The sequence below is a fragment of the Schistocerca serialis genome, chromosome 4, assembly GCF_023864345.2.
Source record: "Schistocerca serialis cubense isolate TAMUIC-IGC-003099 chromosome 4, iqSchSeri2.2, whole genome shotgun sequence".
In the NCBI taxonomy this organism is placed as follows: domain Eukaryota; kingdom Metazoa; phylum Arthropoda; class Insecta; order Orthoptera; family Acrididae; genus Schistocerca; species Schistocerca serialis.
Genome location: NC_064641.1, coordinates 348,552,769 through 348,576,807, shown reverse-complemented (window position 1 = coordinate 348,576,807; position 24,039 = coordinate 348,552,769). Strand labels below are relative to the sequence as shown.

The 24,039-nt window shown below is 41.2% G+C and overlaps 1 protein-coding gene across 1 annotated transcript in view; it reads right to left on the bottom strand.

Annotated features, from left to right (window-relative positions):
* Positions 1-24,039, bottom strand: part of LOC126474451 (juvenile hormone esterase-like) — a 123,737-nt gene that overhangs the window by 48,277 nt on the left and 51,421 nt on the right. The window contains exons 2-4 of the mRNA XM_050101923.1: positions 5,281-5,424; positions 4,829-4,973; positions 2,666-2,851 (exon numbers count right to left, since the gene is read on the bottom strand). Of these exons, the coding sequence (XP_049957880.1) occupies positions 2,666-2,851; positions 4,829-4,973; positions 5,281-5,424 (475 nt within the window). The remainder of the gene's footprint in view (positions 1-2,665; positions 2,852-4,828; positions 4,974-5,280; positions 5,425-24,039) is intronic.

Sequence of the window (24,039 nt, the reverse complement as noted above, 5' to 3'; positions counted from 1 at the left end):
GACGTATACTAACGGACCGCGGCCGATTTAAAGGCTACCACCTAGCAAGTGTGGTGTCTGGCGGTGACACCACAGGCAGGATATTGGGAAAGTACAAATGGGACCGTAAAATGACAAAACCTAAATCACTGTACCGGCGTTGACTCCTTATCGGGTAGGTATGACAAAGACAGCAAATGAATTCAGAGCCACAGTACTAAGATCTTAAAAGTTTGGTACAGCCAATATGAAACTGTATCAGCGATGGCCAAGGAACTCAGTTAGTAGCCCTCTCAGCACCCGGCAAGAGGTGCTCTTCTGTACTTTCATGAAGATATAGTATTTATCTTGTAATAATAGTTGTAGTAGAAAACGAAGGAGTAAAGTTGCAGGTCACACAGCGATCGCGGTAATAAATGTACAGATAAACCGTCACAGGTCGCGTACTACTTGATTTCACTGGCTTCATTCATCTGGTGCCAGTATCCTCAGACATCCACTGGCCTAGAGACAGCACGTTCGAGGACTGAAGCACAGAACTATCGTCAACACAGTGGTCCTACAATGCTAAGAGCATGTGAAGAGGGGCCACTGTTTATTCGTCAGGAGTTCGTTAGAAAACGAAATGCATGTAAGATTCCTGCTGGTACTCTTAAGTAGAGGAGGACAAATTCGCAACTGCGAATACAGTTCATGTATTTTGTAACGGCTTAGTCGCTGGACTACCTGTCCCTTCGGACATGCATGAAGGTCCGAAGGAAAATTGTATCGTTTTTCGAAATAATATAGGCACTGCCATATCGCATTTATCTGCCAATACCGGGCCAGCGACTTCGAAGTAAAATGTCTCTCTTGTACGAGAATATACGTAATGGATGTACGAGTACAGGTTGCAGACATATGGTTGACGACATATGGAGGTTTGGATCTGGTCGTAAGACGTGCTTGGTTAGCCGAATGGTCCTCTGTAATAAAAAAAACTGAGTGAATGCAACAACGACCTTCAGTGGGTGTCATCTGACGTCCGCTACGACCAAATACAACGAACAATTACGAACAAAATTTTAAAAAAATCGTAAGACGATCGCTGGCGATAAGTGGGAAATCTAGGTTCAAGTCCCAGTCCGGTCACGTCCTTGCATTGTGCAGCTGAAGGTTATCCATCGCAACTGGGAATACATTTAATGTATTTGTGATATTTTCTGTGCTAGACATGCCGCAAACAGTCGTGATAGTATTTATTCCCTTTCCTGGGACATTTGTAATTCGCTAATAGGGTTCCCAAAAGTTTTTTCTTAAGTAAACGAGTGAGTTATGGGTGACATGTATTCTGACACCTTCTCCCAGCGCCTAATTTTTTTTCCAAAGTCGCGCGGTTTGCTAGGCCTCAAGCGGCTCGCACGTCAATACCTACAAGAGATAACTTTAGTGATGGTGCGTACGCATGAATAATGAGTTTCGGAAGTAAGTGTTTAAACGCGGCAACACCGCAGAGTGCAGCTCGTACTCTACATGAGGAGCATCGTTACAAATCGTACCACGTGCACAGATCATAAGCGAGAAAAGCTTTTGGCTACCTAACCAAATGAAATATGTCAAAATTCTCGACGACAGGATCCAAGTATTTAGATTATGTGCTAGGGTTAGTGATGATTGAAATCATTTCCCAATGGATTGAGGCAGCATTTTAATTTTTAGATTGCACTTAATACGTTTTGAACCAATCTAGTGAACAAAATACGTTGTGATCCAATCATGTTTCCACATAATATGATTTCAAAACGTTCATTTCAATTTCGTATTTTTATTTTTCTATAACTGAGTCTTGTGGATGATATAGTTGCACTTCATCAGGTATGCTGTACGCTTTATATTTTTGCTTTCGCTGCGTAGAATACTGTGATGCTCCCTCATTTAAATCTGGCTTCTTTGTGACTACAAGGTGACTCAAGATTACTGACATGTGGATCTCGGTTGAAGTGCTTAAAACAAAATAAGTCTTCTCATGTCATAACAACAGAGAGTTAAGGCCAATTAAAGTATAAAAACACGCATTTATGCAATATTTCCCATACGAATAACACGTCAATACACGGACATTACAAATTTCACTGAAAATGGTCATTCCTAAAATACATCAGGTGTTATTACTTACTGAGCTTACTGAGCTACATTTTCTTTTAATTTTCGCAGCTTTGATTCTCATTATACTTCCTTTAGATAGCTCTCTTACGGGTAATTAACCCTCCACAGTGATCGAAAGTGCGCTGTCATGTAATCGACACCACACTCCGAGCTACTAGACGAAAATAATGGGAACAGCGAATAAAAGAGTGGGCTCATAACGCAGGCTAGGAACATATCTTGAACGTTTTGAACGGTCGGCTGTGGTATATGATACTATTTGATCCGATTCATGTTTTTCAGCAGTAAGTTACTCTGGGAAAGTATATGAAATAACCCGATCCGATACAACAACATTAAAGAGTATACCACAACTTGAGTGAAAACGCATCAAACTGTATTTTGACCTCGGCTGCATTTAATACACATTGAAGCGATGCTCCTCGTGAACACATGCCAGCAGATCTGTATTTGTAAAAGTAAACGAACGGCGAATAAATGAGAATGTACAAAGTTATTTAGTGAATGGATGAAAGAATCGATGAAGTGTCAGTCTCCATACCTCTGGCGAGGGGTGACAGTGCGAGGAGGTGTACGCAAGCCGCCCCCGCACTTTCGCCGAAAATGGTGACTCTGTCCGGATCTCCGCCAAACGCTGCGATGTTCTCCTGTACCCAACGCAGCGCCGCCACCTGGTCTTTAAGTCCGAAATTTCCTGGAGCAGCTTCATCTTCGGTGCTCAGAAAACCTGCGGGAGCGTTGCAAGGGCGGCATATTTATGTATACACTTAAGAAAGTAATTATTTATTTGATCTAATTACATCCACACGTCTATTGATAAAAGACTGACAGATAAGAAGGTAGACATTTACACCTGTAGCAGGATTTCATTGTGGAACTTTAGAGTTATTAATATTAAGTTACATAAGGTTCCTCAGCTAATTACATTACATCACGATTGTGTTCTTCAAAACGCAGACAGAAATGAAGTCAGAAAAAAAGTCTATTGTGTTTTGCTGTCAATCGGATTTCTGAAGGAAAAGTTTGCGTAGGGGACCCCGCACATTGTGTAGCTCCCCGACACGCGTTTAGTGTGAGAGTTCGATGGTTTAGTTACACTGTAAGTCCTGCCAGTAATTTCATGTGGAAGTTAAATGACACTTAGTTTGTATAGTTTATCAAGTGCAATACAGGAGAAAATCCAGTAAATATGTCAGTCGCTATGTAGATCTGAAAAGGAAATGACAATGAAAAGTAATATAAGGATTAAGTCTTATGAAAGCAGAAAATTTTTTGCCTCATCATGCTCTAATACGAACCCATTAGCATCTCGGGTACTCGAACCCTGGTCTACCCTGGTACGTCTCATTATCAGCATTCACAGCCGAAATATATCTATCTCCTGCTTTCCAAACCTCACGAAAGCTCAAAGACTATTGGTAGACTATGAGTTTTCGCATGCTGATTAACCTACTTACAAACATCTAGCTGCATAAAATACATTACTGTTTTCCTGGTACGCATGTGGAAAAGCAGACGATTTATGTATCTTAATTCAACTGTAGAGATCTGTATATCATAGCTAAATTTGAGCAGACATGATACTATGCAGAATTCTCTATTAAGGAATAAATTAAGACTGGGGTAGTGATGTGCCGAGAGCAAAATTTTATGTTCTACGTAAGAAGCGCTAAGTTTATCAGGTATCGTTGAAATTTTGCCCCGAGTTTTGAAGCTACGTTTTTATATGCCACCTTCTACCGGGAGTATCTTAGCCAAACAGTACCTCTTTTGTATATAGTAAATAATAGGTACGTTCCATCGGTATGCTATAGTATGCGTCCTCAAGCACACAAAAGCGCGCACACACACACACACACACACACACACACACACACACACACACACTGCCGACTGTGCACTGCAGCCGTTATCAGTGGAATCAAAGTAATGTAGTTCATGGGTGAAGACGTAGGAGAAACTCGCGTAGAAATGAGAAAAATAATTTTCTATTTTCTTTTCTTGTAATTCAAATTCGAAAGAGAAATCGAATACTGAATCTGTAATTACCAGAAGTGTCTTGTATACTGTGTTACACATCTATGTATTATAGCGGGACTCAAAGTCGCTATGATGTTTCTAATATGGCGAGTAAAGCACGACAGAAGCAGATTGATTGTGCAAATTTTATAATGCTCTGGATAGGAAGTGGTCTGTTTCTGAAAATATACAGTTGTAATAATCTAGACTTGCTCAAATTGTACGTGTGATTAGTCCTCTACAATAGAGTTGAATATCAAAAAACCATTATGTAATCGATACATGTTTTGGCTTGTTCAGCATTCTTAGCTGTTTTTTACCATAATGTACAGCGTGGTCCCTTAGATATAGCCCATTCTACTGTAGACGTAAATGTACTCAGTGAACTTGCTTTAGGTGTGTACTGAATGGAAGCTTGGCACAATTTAACATGTTAATGTGTCGCATAGTTTGTCGCATAGTTCTTTCTCAGTATTAGTATCATCTTATTAGTTGTAATTTGTCACTTCCGCGATTGGAATGACATAGAAACTTTTGACATCAAAACTCTGATGAAATTACTTTACTGGTATGGCAGAACCATAACTGTCAGTTTTCTTCAGCTGCATAAAGGAGAGAAAGAAGGAAGAGACTATTACTAAACAACAGCACCTTCACTGTGTTAAAAAAGTATAATTTATCTTACCTAACGTTCCAAGTCGGTAATTGATGGTTACTAATACTACATCATGATCCAAGAGAAAATCCGGTCCATAGACTGAGCCACCCCCATAGAAAAATCCTCCTCCATGAACCCAAAACATGACTGGCAGTGGACTGGATGGTGACAGCTGAAAAGATTTATATTACAAGAAAACAGAAGAACGTGTTCATATATAAACTGTACAACAACAGTATGAACACTCATGTGCAACTACATACTGGCTACATTAAAATCACAGGGCGCATGTAGCGCGCTCTGTAGAAATGGCATGTGTAGCAGCAAAATAAATATTTGATAAACATTTTAAACATTTTTATGAAATTTAGAAATACGTGAAACGAGTATATTAGTATTAACACTTACTTCTGATACAGGAATAGTTGTAACTTTCAAGAACTGAAAAAATATCTCAGTAATCTAAGAAAACAGGGTACCTCAGGTGTGTAGACGTTGAGGTAGAGGCAGTCTTCAGATCCAGACACTCCAGTATGGAAGAAAAACTCGTCATTCTGTACGCAGTCGGGCCCACGCATAGTGGCATCTCGGATGTGCACCCATCCATCTGGCGGCTGTGGATCCTGTAAATATGTGTGTACATTACTAACTCGTTGCTATTTATCGTACGTATATCTTAAGGTCATCATCAGAAACAAACCTTTCACTTCACCCGAATGATGGAAATGCTTTCTGAATACCGGACCACCAGTTCTCGATTTTGTAAAAAGGTTTATGTTTGCATCGACACAGCAGCTTAAAGGAATTATGGAACACCTACGTTAGTAGAAAGTAAGAACTGAATAAAAGTCTGTGGCTTCATTATTACTATTTCACCAGAGTGAATGTTAACTTGCAACACGTACATATTCTTCGATATAAAACATGCCATCAGGTTTTGATGCTGGATACGTGAGGCAAATGAGACTCGCTGCAGTATGTTATATTTAATTTTATCACCATTTAGAGCATACTACACTAATATAATAGTACGATGGTGATTCAAAAAGTTCTCGGAACGGAATAGAAAAAAAGTGCTTACATCACTGAAACTTTTATTTTTATTTTTCAATGTAGTCTCCTTGTAGAATGTGCAGTTGCTTCAACGATGTTCCAGTGCCTTGATCAAATCTCGAAAATGAGTTTCCTCCAGGCCTGTAATATAGTTGTCAACTCCGGCTACTAATTCTTCGTTTGAAGTGAATCTTCGTCCACCAAGAAAAATTTTCAGTTTTGGGAAGAGATGGAAGTCTGACGGAGCCATATAATGTGAATAAGGCGGGTGTGGTAACAATTCATACCTTAGTTCGTGTAATTTGGCCACGCCGACGGCACATGTGTGTGGGTCCGCATTGTCATGACAGAAGATGACTTTCTTCCTCGCTAAACCCGGCCTTTTTTCGCGTATCTTTTGTTGCAATTTGTCCAGGAGGTTAGCCTAGTATTCTCCAGTAATTGTTTGCCCAGTGGGGAGATAATCTACAAACAGAAACCTCTTCGCATCCCAGAACACTGATGCCATGACCTTTCCCGCCGAAGGAATTGTCTTTGCTTTCTTTGGTGGCGAAGAATCAGCATGTTTCCACTGCTTTGACTTTTTTTTTTTCTCTAGGGTTTAGCAGTGCACCCAAGTTTCATCTGTCGTCACAAACCGGTGCAAAAACAATCTTGTTCGTTTCTCCTAAAAAGCGCCAAACATTGTTCAGATATGTCCACCCTCATGCATTGAACTTCAAACTACTGTAACTTTAATTTACTTGCCTAAGTTCTATATTTTCCCGCCACATACTGGTGTGCTTGGACAAACTGATGTCCTGTCCTCATGCTCGACAACTACCGCTTTAAAAATGTTAACAGCCGAATTTCGCCAGTAGTGGAAAATACACAATAATTTCTGTCGAAGGCGAAAATGCAGTTATTTTAGGTACCTGAAATGTGATTCACCTTCTGTAATGCAGTGCAAACCAATTTCCCTCAGTTGTTGTTGTTGTTGTTGATGTTGTTCTTGTTGTTGTTGCTGAGGTTTTCAGTCCGAAGACTAGTTTGATGCAACTCTCCGTGCTACTCTATCCTGTGCAGCCTCTTCATCTCCGAATAACTACCGCCACCTGCATCTTTCTGAATCTCTCGGTCTCCCTCTACGATTTTTGCCATCCACACCTCACTCCAGTATTAAATTGGTGATCCGTTGATGTCCCAGAATATGCCTTATCAACCGGTCCCTTATTTTGGCCAAGTTGTGCAACAAGTTTCTTCTCTCTCCAATTCTATTCAGTACCCATCTAATCTTCAACATTGTTTTGTAGCACCACATGTTGAAAGCTTCCATTTTCTTTTTATCTAAACTGCTTATCTCCCATGTTTCACTTCCATACATGACTACACTATCGACAAATGCCTTCAGAAAAGACTTCTTAACATTCAAATCTATATTATGTTAACAAATTTCTCTTCTTCAGTAATGCTTTTATTGCCATTGGCAGTCTACATTTTATATTCCCTCTGCTCAGACCATCAATAATTATTTTACTGCCCAAATAGCAAAATTCATCTACTTTAAATGTCTTCTTTCCTATTCTGATTCCTTTACGATCAACTGATTTAATTCGACTACATTGCATTATCCTTGTTTTATTGCTGTTGATGTTCATCTTATATTCTTCTTTCAAGACACCGTCCAATCCGTTCAACTGCTTTCCAAGTCCTTTGCTGTCCTGACAGAATTACAATGTCATCAGTCAACCTCAAAGTTTTTATTTCTTCTCCCTGAAATTTAATTCCTACTCAAAATTTTTCTTTACGTTCCTTTACTGCTCGTACAGCGTACGTATTTAATAACATCGTGGATAGGCTACAACCCTGTCTCACTCACTTTTCAACCACTGCCTCCCTTTCATGTGCCTCGACTCTTATAACTGCCGTCTGGTTTCTGTGCAAGTTGTAAGTAGTGTTTCGCTCTCTGTATTTTACCCCTGCTACCTTCAGAATTCCGAAGAAAGTATTGCAATCAACATTGTCTAAAGCTTTCTCCAAGTCTACAAGTGCTACAAACGTAGGTTTGCCTTCCCGTAACCTGGTCAGTATTGCCTCACGTGTTCCCACATTTCACCGGAATTCAGCGTGATCTTCCTCGAGGTAGGCTTCTACCAGTTTTTCCAGTCTTCTGTAAAGAAATCGTGTTAGTATTTTGCAACCATGATTTATTAAACTGATTGTTCGGTAATTTTCACATCACTCAGAAACTCCTTCCTTTGGATTTGGAATTACCACAGCCTTCTTAAAGTCTGAGGGTGTTTCGCCTTCCTCATACATCATGCACACCAGCTGCAGCTGTAAGAGTTTTGTCGTGGCTGGTTCTCCCAAGGCTATCAGTAGTTCTGACGGAATGTCTTCTACTCCTGGGGCCTTACTTCGACGTAGTTCTATCAATGTATTGTCAAATTCTTCTCCCAGTATAATATCTCTCATCTTCATCTACGTCCACTCCTCTTTCTATAATATTGCTTTCATCTTCTTGTAAAGGCATTGTGTATACTCCTTCCCACTTTCAGCTTTCCCTTCTTTGCTTAGGACTGGTTTACCCTCTGAGTCTTGATATTCGTATAGCTGCTTCTCTTTTCTCCAAAGGCCTGTTCAATTTTCCTGTAGGTATATCTATCTTTCCCCTAGTGAAATATGTTTCTAAATTCTTAGATATGTCCTCTAGCTGTTTCCGCTTAGCAGGCCTCGTTTTTTAAACGTTTCTATTCCCTTTCGCCTGCTTCATTTGCTGCATTTTTAAAGTTCTACTTTTCATCAGTTAAATTCAATATTTCTTGTGTTATTCAGGGATTCATGTTAAACGTTGTCTTCTTACCTATTTGATCCTCTGCTGCCTTCAATATTTCATCTATTAAAACTACCCATTCGTCTCCTACTGTTTTCCTTTCCCCTGTTCTAGTTAACCCTTGTCTAATGCTTCCTGTGAATCTCTCAACGCCCTGTGGTTGTTTCAGCTTATCCAGCACCCATATCCTTAATTTTCCATCTTATTCCAATTTATTCAGTTTTAATCTCAGTTTATAACCAGTAATTTGCGTTGGGGGTCCACATTTTTCTTACAATTTAAATTCTGGTTCCGAATTTCTGTCTAGCCATTATATAATCAATCTGAAACCTTCTGGTGTCTCCACGTCTATTCCGCTTATACAACCTCCATTTATTATTAAATTATACCCGGTGCAAAATTATACCAGGCATCTTCGTCTTTCATTCCTTTCCCCCAGTCCATATTCACCTACTATTTTTCCTTCTCTCCCTTTCCTACTATCGAATTCCAGTCCCCAACACAATTAAATTTTTGTCACCTTTAACTATCTGAATAATTTATTTTATCTCATCATATATTTTTTCAATCTCTTTATCAGCTGAGGAGCTAGTTGCCATGTAAGGTAGTATTACTGTGGTAGGCGTGGGCTTCGTGTTTATTTTGGCTATAATAATACATTTACTACGCTGTTCGTAGCAGCTCATCTGCATTCCTATTTTCTTATTGGTTAGTAAACCCACAACTGCATTGTATTTATAATCCTGTATTCCCCTGACCAGAAGTCCTGTCCCTCCTGCCACCAAACTACACTAATTTCCACTTTACCTAACTTCAGTCTATCTGTTTCCCTTTACAATTTATCTGATCTACCTGTCCGATTAAGGGATCCATAGAATGTCAATTTTGTTTTCTCCTGATGAGGATATCCTTCTGAGCAGTCCCCACCCGGAGATCTGAATGGGGGACTATTTTACCCCGGGAATATTTTACCCAAGAGCATGCCATTATCATTTAATCATTTAACCATACAGTAAAGCTACATGTCCTAGGGAAAAATTAAGCTGCAGTTTCCCCTTACTTTCAGATGTTCGCGGTACCAGCAAGGCCGTTTTGGTTGATGTTACAAGGCCAGATCAGTCTATCATCCGAACTGTTGCCCCTGCAACTAATGAAAAGACAGCTGCCCCTCTTCAGGGACCACAAGTTTGTCTGGCCTCTCAACAGACACTCTTCAGTTGTGGTTGTACATACGGTACAGCTGTATGTATCGCTGAGGTATGCAAGTCACCCTACTGAGAGCGAGGTCCATGGTTCATGGGGGATGGAGCCGGAGTTTCCTTAGTTAAAAGAAATTGTAAAAATTATCGTAAAATATTCTAAAAATTTTAGGGTCCGCTTATAGCTGCTAATTCTCTTTTATTACGGAATCAAGGTACAACCAGTTTCGCGATAATGAACCAAATCGTAATGTTAAATTTGATGAGTTACATTAAGCCATTAAACCAATACGTTCTCCCAACGTTCTATAAGACTCATATCATGACATCAACAAATGTAATGGCTGTTGAAAGATCCATCAATAATCGTAGATAATTATGGGTCATCACAGAGAGATATTCCAGTTTGGACACGCAGGAAAAAAGTCAGTGAGGTTCTGGGAGGTACCGACAGGAATGTGGAGCCATGACGACTCCAGTGCCATGGTCAGCTGTCCTAGGTCTCTCGGTTGAGACTCTATGGCGCGAAAAGCCCGATCAATGCGGTCCCACAGATTCTTGACTGTGTTTAAATCCATCGTACCACGGAAAAACAAACTGCATGTAGGGGTGGACAAGGTTCCCAAGGACAAACACATAGTGTGCTGTCCACGATAGCAAGATCACCCATGGAACGCCATGATAACATTCCCTAGAATATAATCCTCTCTCGAACGTTGAACAGTGCTTTCAGACGTTTTACGCCTTACACGCCAAAGGCCATCTGTCAGATGGAGCATAGAACGTGATTCATCTGAAAAGGCCACCTGTTGCTACTCAGTGGATGTCGAGTTGCGATACTGGCTCGCAAATTCCAGGCTTCGTCGCCAACGAACTGGGGTCACCGTGGATGCAGGAACTAGGTGCCTATTGTGGAAGCCATATGTAGCAACATTCACCGAACAGTCTTCGAGAATACACTGTTGGTTGGCCTTTGGCTCATCTGGGCTGTCAGTTTCTCAACAGTTCCATATCTATTCGCCTGTAATCTCAGCAGCCGTCATTTATACCTGTAATATATGGCCCATGTACTGCAGTTGCCTCAGCGCCTGTTGATAGCACCAGTCTGCCATGCACAGTATACTTTAACCATGGCCGCAAGAGTTTACAAAATTGGTCTTTTTGGTAATGTTCACTCCTTGGTCTAAGAGCCAACGATCATTCCCTTTTGGACGTCAGGTAAAACACTCCGTTTCTGCATTACGAGAACGACTGCTCTGTTTTCCATATCCCCCATCCCCAATCTCGACTTTCTTTATACACACCCTCTTCTGCTAGTGCTTCCACCTGCCTATTGTGAGTGGTTATTGTATCTTGACGTCAGTCATTGGTGGTGGTCACGTTAAAGTGAATGGATCATGTGTTTTATCGATAACAGCTCTTTACTACTCGGCTTGGTAATCACAAAGGTACTTGTTCATATGAAATTGCAATCTCTTACAGAACGACATGTTGAGCGTTATGTGCTAGGAGGTCTGAATTGAGTTGCAGTGCGAAACTGCATGGAATGCCTTCCAAAAGTCAAGGAACAATGCATATGGTCAACTATTCAACTATTGAAAATGAAACTGGACACACATTATTTTGGACGAACTTCTGTTGGCGGTAAATTGTTCAAAGCAATTTATTTTATGATGACATGGTTCTAGCACGTGTACATTCGAACAAAATGCACAGCACCATTTTAAAAGTCGTTAAACAAAATTGTTCCCAGACGAGATTAGCACTTGAATTATTTTACGACCCAACCAAGAAAATCAGTACATAGTTCATGGTTATTATAAATGATGAAGCGATTTAGTAGATTTGCTATTGAAACATTATTTGACATATTGTCACAAGGCTTTGGACACACAGTAAAACTGAAAGTTTTTATTGACGTACTATAAGTGCTCCATATGTGCACTCTTGATTCAACAGATATCAAGTAGTTAGATAAACAAGTTCTTTCGACGGTCGGCACAGGGTAACACTTTGTTCAAAACCACTGTTGATGCGAGCTCGCAGATCTGATACGTTTGTTGGCAGAGTAGGAATAAACACTGAATCTTTCACATAACCCCACACAAAAAAAATCGCATAGGATTAGGCCAGGAGAGCGGGGAGGCCATGACAAGAATCATCAAACCCACTGTGACTGATGCACCGGTTTTTCAATTTCCTGTTTAAGAACTCACAAACATCATGATGGAAGTGGGGTGGAGCATTCTCCTGTTGGTAGACAAAGTCCACACTGGTGGTCTGCAGTAGTCATAAAAGCCAGTTTTCCAGAAGGTCTGGGTGCAAGTATCCTGTAAAAGTCTATTTGCAGAAGACAAAGGGACTGTAAATTTTAAAGCGTGAGACTGCACGGAACACACTAACTTTTGGTGAATCTCGAATGTGCAGCGGCACTATAGTGTTCTTTATTTGTCTAATTAATTAGACAATCACGCTACTCGGAATCACAGAGATCAATCTCCTCGCGCTACAGTCTGGAACCGCGTGACCGCTACGGTCGCAGGTTCGAATCCTGCCTCGGGCATGGATGTGTGTGATGTCCTTAGGTTAGTTAGGTTTAATTGGTTCTAAGTTCTAGGGGACTGATGACCACAGATGTTAAGTCCCATAGTGCTCAGAGCCATTTGAACCATTTTGAACCAATCTCCTCGCGCGGTTTCTTGCACGGCGGCCTCAGCTGCCCTCACACGGGACGTGTTTCTCATCGCCAAAGCACTCCAGATGTGGTGTCTGTGGTAGTTACCGCCTGCTCTGAAACGGAACATAACGTGATCCTCCTTATGATTGGTGCCCACAGATGTCTCGAGCGGCAGTTCCCAGCAGCTCTAGGGCACGAATCAAACAGTTTATTTAAGAAAATGGACACGCGTGAAATGTATAAACTCTGCTAGCGACCATCGAAATACAGCGGAGAAAATCCCGGAGAAGATTTTGTACTCGTTGTTGGCTTGGACAGATATGTGCGGGTAGAGGAACAATACATAATGTCGTACAGCGAACTGGGATACATACTAGTACAAGTTATTCGTTAGCTCAATTAGATATCCATCTTATTTTCGGTTTGAAATTGAATATAGTTCAAGTTTATTGTCTAAAGTCGTTCTGAACAAGCAAAATATTCCTATTCTCTATGCTTTATTGACTACCATCTCTAAAGTAACGTGCTTCATCACATAGGTTTCAAGATCGGAATTCGTTTCGCTATTTATTCGGATGGAAAAGTAGATCTTTGCAAAGTTTCTCACCATAATGGGACAGATATTTATCGGCGATATACGAAAGTGAGGCAGTATGTATATTTTAAACATTCACGATAAGGAAAATTTCCAATGTGTAACTTCTTTCTACTTCCTGACTCAGAATGGCACTCACGTTAATATCTGTGACCACTGGGGAAACATTCCAGTCATTGGCCTATGTAACAAGAATTTCAGCAAATACATTTTTTATAATTAATAAACAACGACTGTTGCAGATAATACAGCTATTAAATTAACCCAGAATCTTTTAGAAAACAAAGACTAAAAAAAAAGAGAAAGCAGTTCGACGCGAACATGCTACTTATTATCTATTCGTTGTTTACGTTGCTGTCAACTGCGTTACAACTTCGAAATCGGAAATTTGTGGTAAGATTGTAAGTAGGCTGTTTAGGTTTTTTTTATTTGTAACGCCACCTTTGTATAAAAATCACTGGCTGTGCTGTGTGCAGTCTGTGTCTAGTTTGCATTGTTATCTGCCATTGTAGTGTTGGGCAGCGGCAGCTGGATGTTAACAGCGCGTAGCGTTGCGCAGTTGGAGGTGAGCCGCCAGCGGTGGTGGATGTGGGGAGAGAGATGGCGGAGTTTTGTAATTTGTCATGAACTGCTCTATATATATATATATATATATATATATATATATATATATATATATATATATATATATATATATATGATATTAAGGTAAATACATTGTTTGTTCTCTATTAATATCTTTCATTTGCTAACTATCCCTATCAGTAGTTAGTGCCTTCCGTAGTTTGAATCTTTTATTTAGCTGGCAGTAGTGGCGCTCGCTGTATTGCTGTAGTTCGAGTAACAAAGATTTTTGTGAGGTAAGTGATTTCTGAAAGGTATAGTTTAACGTTAGTCAGGGCCATTCTTTTGTAGGGATTTTTGAAAGTCAGATTGCGTTGCGCTAAAAATATTGTGTGTCAGTTTAAGCACAGTCTTATGTATAAATGTTCAAAGGGGACGTTTCAAGATCTTACGGGACAAACTGCTGAGGTCATCGGTCCCTAAGCTTACACACTACTTAATCTAACTTGAACTAACTTACGCTAAGGACTACACACACTTCCATGGCCGAGGGAGGAGTCGAACATACGACGGGGGAGCCGCGCGAACCGTGACAGGACGCCGTAGACCACGCGGCTGCAACTTCGACATTGCTTTATCTGTAAATCTCATTATTTGATACCATATGACAAATAGTGCCAATAACGACACGCTTTTGAGAGATCATCATTGTGCCGTACCTTTGAAACACTATACCTTCATAGCACACACGCTGTACCTATAAAAGCGTCAAATACTGTGATCCTTTTCCTGACGATATGTATCTTCTCGTCATTTCTTAATGACACATCTTACCTTCTTCGAGAGATCCTCACTGTGCTGGTGCTTTGAAACAGCTTATATTCATACCACGTACTCTATAATAGTAAAAGAAAGCAAAAAAAACACGGAGTTTAGCTCCTTAAAATATGGCTTCTCCTGAGCTCTGCTTGTGACGTAAAACCAATGCCGCATCTCATTGGCTACTTTCCTCTCCGCGAGCCAACTATATGACATGCCATGACCTTTGTTTCCCACTTCGCCGTTTCCTCGCTGACTTTACCTGCTCCTCGTCCACGTACGTTATACGGCCCGTGAGAGGACGCCTAGGAGGCGCCGACCTCGCCTACCGTGACCGTTTGCCGCCTTAACCCATTGTCACACGAGACGAGGCAGCTACCGTTTACGTGAACGCAGACGGAATATCTCGCGTCACGAGACACAGCGCCGATGCCACACAGCACGAGCTGGTTGACGTGATTTTGCGTTCTCAGCGGTTATCGAATTTAATTGGCTCGCAAACCATACAGTTGGCTCACAAGAATGGATGCTCGTAGAATCCCTACTTCAGTTCTATTAAAACGAGCATTTCCTCGGAGAGCTGCTGGCGGTATGCTAGTCATGTCGTTCTCTCTGCGGTATAAATAAATAAAAATTTTAATACCCATGAACTTCTACATCTACATCTACATTTATACTCCGCAAGCCACCCAACGGTGTGTGGCGGAGGGCACTTGCAGTAAGACAAAAATGTAAGATACCTTTCCGCTCACGAAAGACATCAGTTTATAAAAGTTCACCAAATCAAACACACTCACTTCTGACAGAGAGCGCACTCATATTTACTTAACATACAGTATTATAGAAATTATTTCTATTAATTTCATATTAAACTCCCACAGCCTTTTGGAGGACGTGAAGGTGAAAAAAATGGATATAACGAGACGCGAAACCGTATCCTATCTACTGCTCGTTTTCTGACACGGGGCCTCAACCAAGTACCCGAAGCTGAAATGCACCTGTGTTTTCTTCTCCGGAATGTTACTGATTATTAATTATATAATCAAACATAATAGGAACCACATGTTCTCATGAATCTTAAATGGGTCGTTACTTTAAAACGGCTTACTATCATTACACACGAGCTACAAGGTGAAAATGAGTTAACTATGAAAATTCCTTAACCACCAGTATGGCTTTTCCAGTCATTTTATTCTACGTCTATTCTGTACGAACTACCGTGAGGTGCATAGCAGGAGGTTTGTCCCACTGCACCAGTTATTAGGGTTTCTTCCTGTTCCATTCGCGTATGGAGCGCAGGAAGAATGATTATTTGAATGCATCTGTGCGTGCAGTAATTATTCTAATCATATCCTTACGATCCCTATGTGAGCTCACGTAGGGGGTCGTAGTATACTCCTTGAGCAATCATTTAAAGCTGGGTTTATGAAACTTTGTTAATAGACTTTCTTAGATTTGTTACAACAGCTGTTACCAATAACGATTCATCTCGAGACATTCAACGTGCTGCTGCTTAAAAACATCATCTATTCATAGGGTGTATCGCATGAAATAAAACCATCGAATATTGGCTTCTGCTGAACATGACAATTATAGTATGGGGTCTTGTTTCATGCCTGTGACGTAGGGAGAGTTCTTGCTTCCTATTGGTTCTTCTTTACGTCGCACATTGCCGAAATATCTCAGAACTTGTTTTGTGTTTCACTTCTCGAAATCGCTTCTCGACGAGAAACAGCAGGAAGTGACGTCACAAAACCCTTTGAGCGCCACGTCGGCTTTAGTTAACTCGTCCCGTGTGCCGACGGTCTTATCTCTTCGACTACGCGGCGTCTCCGCGCGGATACTCTCCTCTCGCCGGAGAATCACCGTAGTCGAGGGTGGCCATCCTGGCGGCACACCGGCAGAAGCTGTTCGGTGAGTGAAACCGACCTGACTCCATAAGCTCGGGCCGTGAACGAACTGTTACGTGCATGGTAAATGCGAGATTCACGAAATATCGTTTGTATAGGCTGTTGAAGCAAAACATAAAAACAAAAGTCCAATTTTCCCGTCACCAGTTATCCGGGACGACCGCGTAAGATTATTTGATGTTGCGATGATCAAAAATGGCATACACTGAAGTGACAAAAGTCATGGGATAGCGATATCCACGTATACAGATGGCGGTATTATCGCAAGCACAAGGTGTAAAACGGCGGTGCAGTGGCTGAGCTGTCATTTGAAAAGGTTTCCGACCTAAGTTTGGCCGTATGATCGGAATTAACAGAGTTTGAACACGGAATGGAAGTTGGAGCTAGACGCATGGTACACTGCACTTCGGAAATAGAGAGTTCAATATTACGAGATCCACAGCGGCAAGAGTCAGCTGAGATTACCAAATTTCGGGTATTACCTCTCACCACGGACAGCGCAGTGGCCGATGACCGAGAGAAGCGGTGTTCTCGTAGAGTTATCAGCGCTAACAAGTAAGCAACACTGCGGACAATAACCGCGGTAATCAGTGTGGGACATATGACGAACGCAATCGCCACGAAAAGGCGGCGAAATTTGGTGTTAATGGACTATGGTAAATGACTACCGAAGCGAGTGCCTTTGCCAGCAGCACATCACCTACAGCGCCTCTTCTGGGCTTCTTACCGAATCGGTTGGACCCTAGACGACTGGGAAACCGTGGCCTGGTCGGATGAGTAACGACTTCAATTGGTAAGAGCTAATGGAAGAGTTCGAGTGTGGCGCAGGCCCCACAAGGCCATGGAGCCAAGCTGTCAACAAGGCAATAAGCAAGATAGTGGTTGCTGTGTTTGTATGGAATGTACTGCGTCCTCTGGTATACTTGAACCGATCATTGATTGGAAATGGTTATGTTCAGCTACCCGGAGACCGCTCGCAGCCGTTCATGGATTTCATCATCCAAACAAAGATAGAATTTTTATCGATGAAAATACGCCTTGTGTCCTGGCCACAACTGTTCGTGATTGCTTTGAAGAACATTCTGGACAATTCGAGTGAATCATTTGGCCACTCATGTCGCCCTACCTGACTCCCATCTTATACTTATGTGACATAATCTAGAGGTCAGTTCGTGCACAAAATCTTGCATCGGCAACACTTTCGCAATTATGGACGGTTAATGAGGCAGCATGACACACTATTACTGCAAAGAACTTCCAACGACTTGTTGAATTCATGCCACGTCGATTTCCTGCACCTTTTATTTTTTTTATTTACTTATTTTTTTTTTTTTTTTTGAGTCATCAGTCTTCTGACTGGTTTGATGCGGCCCGCCACGAAGCCTATATGGATGAGCTACACTTTTCCAAAATTCTCTAATAAAACGAAGACGAGCATTCGTCTTCCCTACCAACAACCCGATATGCTCATTCCATTTCATGCGGTTTTGCGACGTTAGATCGAAATATTTAATCGATGTGTGTGAAGCAGCATCACGTATTCGAAAGTTAAATATTTGTTTTTCCTATTCACCTACATTAACTTGCATTTTTCTACATTTAGAGCAAGCTGCCATTCATCAAACCATTTAAGTTTCTTCAGCATATTCATGACACACACTCATGTCTCAAACAAATCTGTGACCGCTCTCCTTTCCATTCCTCGTATCCGCTCAGTATCTCCTTTTAGTCTTAGTAGAAGCATGGGATCTCCTCATATGGCGTAATAAGCAGCGCACTAGCCTGCAGGACTGGAAGATTAGCAAGACCTGTATTGAATAGGCACAGCGGAATAAACAACGTGGGATGGTACACAGACCAGACAGTGATTTTTAAGTGAGTTCCCACCGTCAGTGAGGCAAATGCTGGGTTGGCCCCCAACTCTGCATCAGAGAATCCGATACACAAAGAGTTTAAATACGATATCACAAGGTTTACTCTATTCACAGATTTCGCTGATGTTGGTAAGTTCCGCATCTCCTCCTAAACTATTGGATTCAACCAAACTCAGTATACATATCAGTTATTGTACGTAACGAATAACTGTGGGTGTAAGAACCACCAAACTATCAAAGGGTGAGGGGTGGGAGTGAAAAAGCAGTGTACTCCACGACTCCCGAAAACCCATACTTTAGTCATGCAGTATTTGAGAATTTTAGCGCTTAGAGACTTACAGAAAATTTTACATGAAATTTCAAACCCTTTTTCTTGCTGAACACACCCCAAGAATTGATGAAACATATCAAGATTATCGCTTACTACATTTTCGCTGTTCGTGCAGTAAAACTGCAGCATGTAAAATGACCTTTCTATTTATTACATCTTTACTAGTAGCTATATTCGTGACACGTTTTGCGACAGTGTTTACATATACCATTGAATGCACCAGAAAAATTACGTACTTGTACGACTCTTAGTTCAGGAGGTACGATGTCATCAACACTGACTTTATGAAAAACTACCACATCATGCAAGACGTTTTAATATATATCTTCGTTCCCGCTAATTCTACTTGCAATAATTCTTTCAGACTGTATCCAGATATGCTTCTGAATGTACCTACAAAGCTACATTACTGTAAGACTCATAGATCAAGATATATGAAGTGGAATACAGAGATGAGTGATAAAAATGTCGCATCATGCATGAAGTTTTAATTTAGTGCTTCTTTACTACTGACTCTGTCCTCAACATGTTCCACAGACTGTAGCCACGTATTGCACTCGCTGAACCTGCAAAATTATTACCTGTACAGCACATAGTTCCAGAGATACGACGTCATAAACATTGAGCTGCGTCAAAATGAAACTGCAGGGCGAGATTCGCTAGCGTAGATGTGAAACATCCACAAAACGTGTGAAATGTATAACGTATTTGTGTAATACATTTTACATGAGTGTATTCTGAAAAAAGAGACAGGTGGAAAGGTCATTCTAATCCCATGAAACGATTTCAATCAAATTTGGTGCACATATTAGTTACAACCTGGAAAGAAACACTATAGAGGTGAGAATCATCAGCCTTCAGTTGGGATCGTGATAAAGTGTGTGACAAAAGGGGGGGGGGGGGAAGAGGAGATGGACAGATAGGTATAGAGGAAACAGATACAGATAGGAAGAGGAGGAGGAGAAGGATGGGGATATGGAGAGGGGAGAGGAGGAGATGGGCAGTGAAAAGAAAGAGGGGGAGATGGACTGAGAAAGGAGAAGAGGAAGGTGGAGAGACGAGGAGGAGGAGGCAGAAAGAAATAGGCAGAGAAAAGGAAATGGAGGAGATGAACAGGGAGAGGGGGGAGAGGAGGGAGAGCAGGTGGACAGTGAGAAGGAGGGGAGAAGGTGGACAAAGGGGGAGGACGAGATAGGCTAATGGGAGATTGGAATAAATACAGACCTGGGCAACACCGGATAATCATGTAGTTAGGAATAGAACTAATTGTTTTCGAAGAAACTTGAGAATATGGTTTTGGTGTGTCTTTCTGGACTTTAAACTGTTGAGTTGTGTTCCCAAAACAATTTACTGTGCTAAGATTTGACGATCAGTTTGCCCATTCAACATTCTGCCTCCCTACATCGTAACAGTTGGACTATGAAAATGATTATTTCCCACATGTTCCTTAGTGCGTTGTATGTTCCTACCTACGACTATATCAGGGTATATCCAGCATTGTCGAACATAATCGTTTCGCTGGTTCATGTGTTATTGTGTGGGTAGGCATAATGTTGCCAGAGCGCACTGATCTCCAAATTTTCGAAGACGGTACGCTCGCAGGTTCGTCTTTAGCGCGGTTCATGCGGCCCTGACACTATTTTCATGAATGACAGTGAGCGACCGCATCGAACAGCTCAGGTGGAGCACTCTTGGAGCGATATGTGGCGAATGCTTCTCCTGACTGTTCCCCCGTCTTTTTTAAATACCATCGAGCACATGTGTGGTGGGTTATGGAGACATTTTGAAGAACTTCCACATGCATCACAGACCAACCAGCAGTTGTCAGCTGCGCTGGTGGAGAAATGGAACGCCGGCCGGTGTGGCCCAGCGGTTCTGGGCGCTTCAGTCTGGAACCGCGCGACCGCTACGGACGCAGGTTCGCATCCTGCCTCGGGCATAGATGTGTGTGATGTCGTTAGGTTAGTTAGGTTTAAGTAGTTCTAAGTTCTAAGAGACTGATGATCTTAGATGTTAAGTCCCATAGTGCTCAGAGCCATTTCAACCATTTAGAAATGGAACGCGATAACACAAGAACTCCTTGCCAACCTTGCGGCCGGCGTGGGAGCACACTGCAGAACATGAGTTGTCATCGATGTTGATCTCACTAACTATTGACCTTAAGCTCCCTTTTGTAATGGCCAGGGAACCATCAGGAATCCCGGTCACTTCAGTGTTATTATTGTCTTTCAAGAAAAGAATCATTTCTGTTCGTCTCACTGCTTATTTCCATCAGTTGTTTTCAACTTTTCATATAATTATTGACCGAAATTAAAAATTTCCGCACCCCTACATTTCGAGGAAAAAAAAGTGATTCTGCGCGAAAATAAGGCGCACACTGATTGAGAGGAGAAAACTTACCAAAAATTTATTTGTACTTACATGTAAAACGTAGGTATGTACTGCAAACATTTGTTCTTACATTTGATACACCACACTGACAACATACAGTTTCTTGTTTAATATCATCACTGACAGTACCAGTACTCACTTCATACTCTCATTCTCAGTCGTACCTTTTTCTTCAGTGTTCTCGGACGGTATGTCATCCTCACTGCCATAGATATGCAGCATTTCTTGAACCACTTAATAATGTTCTCTGATGATATTGAAGACCATGATGCAAGAACCCACACGAATAAAACAGTGACTGGTGGCTTCTTAACCTTACCAGACGGTGTAAGGACATGATGTACCAGAAGCTAATCTGAACACATTTCTTGAAAGTTGTCTTTGTACGGTTTGTTTATGGCCACGTCTAGTACCTGTAGTTGTGAAATAATTCGTCCAGGTATTACGATAAAATCTGTTTTCGTGCAGCAAGTTTATCTTTTACTTCAGCAGTTAGATGTCTCTTAAAAGCATGCAAAACTAGGATGGTCTCTTAGCAAGCGGTACCCCGGGTTTGTGATTTCAAACAGTAATCAACCAGTCAACTATCAGTTGTGTTGACATTCAGACCTTTTCTTGACAGAGAATCACTAAGCCTACAGGAAAGTTTTCTTTGGGCATGGTTTCTCTTCAGAGTGAAATAAGAGGGTAACTTCCCCTATCGGTTGTGACAGTTAACATCACAGTTCATTTTTTTCATTCCAAATTCTTCTTAAAGAGATACATTTTAACCCTTTCTTGTGTATTTTCATATTACTCGACATATTAGAAAATACTGACTGGCGTTTCGTTCGCAATGCCAATCTGCTAAAATGATACGAGCGACAATTTTGCAGATGGATGACGATGACGTAACGCTGGAAATTGACCAGCTTCTCCTCGTAATCTGCTGGCACTGTCTGTGGTAGGGTAGAACTTCATCGGACACGAAGTCCGTTTCCCTGCATAAGCCCACGACACCGACCAATACTCGCACGAAATTCTTGTTGTGGTACCTTTAAGACTTTCGCGACTTCCAAGGCCGTCATTTAAAAAGCTTCTCGTCAGACAGGCATCCCTTCTATGCTCTTATTCTGTACGTGGGAAAGAATCTTAGCATCAAGTTCCGGATGCTTGCCACATTGCGGCCCGATGAACGATTTTCTGTTTGAAACTGTGTTCTTCCATTTTTCTTCTGAAGCAGGTCAACGTCTTACAGTAGTTTCGTCCAGTCCGTACTTTCTACCGGCCTCTTTGTCGGTTGTGGTTTCGGCATAAAACACCATTATGAGTTTGAAGCCTGCATCGTAGCTATGCCGAGTTCCTTGGTTTGATGATGCTTTTCGCTCTAAATGACCGTCCATATCATCATAAATCAGGCTCTTACCCAGTAGCCGACTGGGACTGAATTATAAGCTAACGGAACAATGTTGGAAGACGTACACAGCGGTAACACCAGTAAAAGACAGCTAAAAGTTTCCATTGTACGTAATAAAAAGGCTTATCGCCAGTTTCTCCGACGGACGCTATTTGCGTTATTGCAAACGAGCGTAATTTTTGTACAGCAATTGTTTGTAAAAAGAAAAGTTTGCGGATATAAGACGTACCCAAACTTTTCGAGGGTGAAATTCGGATAAAAAGTGCGTCTTATTTTCGGGTCAATACGATATTCAACTCGTGCAATACTGCTATGGCGTGATCCGTGCCAAGATGAGCAATGACACCACTTGCAGATCCTGTGCAGTTGTTTTTCATAGGACGAAGTGCCAGTCTGCGTAATTATGAGTGACGGCGTATTCAGCAGATCGCTGTCTCATTTGTCACTTGCCTGTTGTGAAACAGCACCATCGCTCACTTATAAGGTTATCACTTTCTTATCAACTTTGTTTTTCCTTGGGTGTACTAAAGATTATCCTTTTCACCACAGAATAGTGATATTGCTACCAGAAATTACATTTATTTTGAATATTCTATTCGCTCTGAAAACTTCAAGAAACACAGTTTTAGGGCCATTTCAGTGAAGAGAGAAATAATAAGACCTTCGTTGTGAACAATGATAAGGTACAAGTCAATTACTTTAAGAAACTGCACAGTAAAGTTTCAACAAAACGTCATAAATAGGACATTTTAAGTACAATCGATGTGATTTTTATTCAGAGCAGTTATAGTTTTCAAATATTTCTATAGTAACGAACGACTTGATTTAAAATAGTAAATTCTGTTCTTAAAAATATATCATTGGTACCTAACATTGGTTACTTGAAAACTGAATTACCGTTGACTTACCGCCGTTTAATTGTTGAGGGAGTTAACGATACCTGAATGTAAAACCTCTCTATAATACAAATTTAAAGGGTTGAACTCTTCGGTTTCTGATACTGAGATCTGCATTACCAATTTTTGAAATAATAAAGAACAACCTCGGTAATTAATCTATGTTTGATCACAATACAACTGATTATATATAGTCAGCAAACTACAGGCCATAAACGTTAAGAATGTTCCGCAACAATTTTGCCATTACACTGTTACGAAATATCACGTAACTGATGGTAAAGGACGTAACGTTGTTTATTTCCGTACAGAATTATTCACTTTTACTTGATTAGCAACGATTTCTGAAGCACATTTGCCTTCAAGAATATTTCCAGGATTTTTATCTGACTCAAAGTTAACTACATCATCCTCTGATTTGTATAAATCGTCACTGTAAGAAATTGCTGTCACACGTTACCGAATTTGGCATGTGGTGGATTGATCAGTCATTAACAGCTAATGCGATAAGCGGATGGCTGTAAGACAGAATGACGATCGTTTGATGACTGTCTTCCCTCACAACGACTGGACGTCAGAGTTCGGGTGTGGCTTATGACATCATGGTTAAAGAAACACTGAGGTTTCACTGCACTTTATTCGCCAAACTGATAAACGCTACCGTGGCCAGACAGACACCTTCGCAGACCATAATAAGAAGCGTAACGGGCCAGTCCATCAA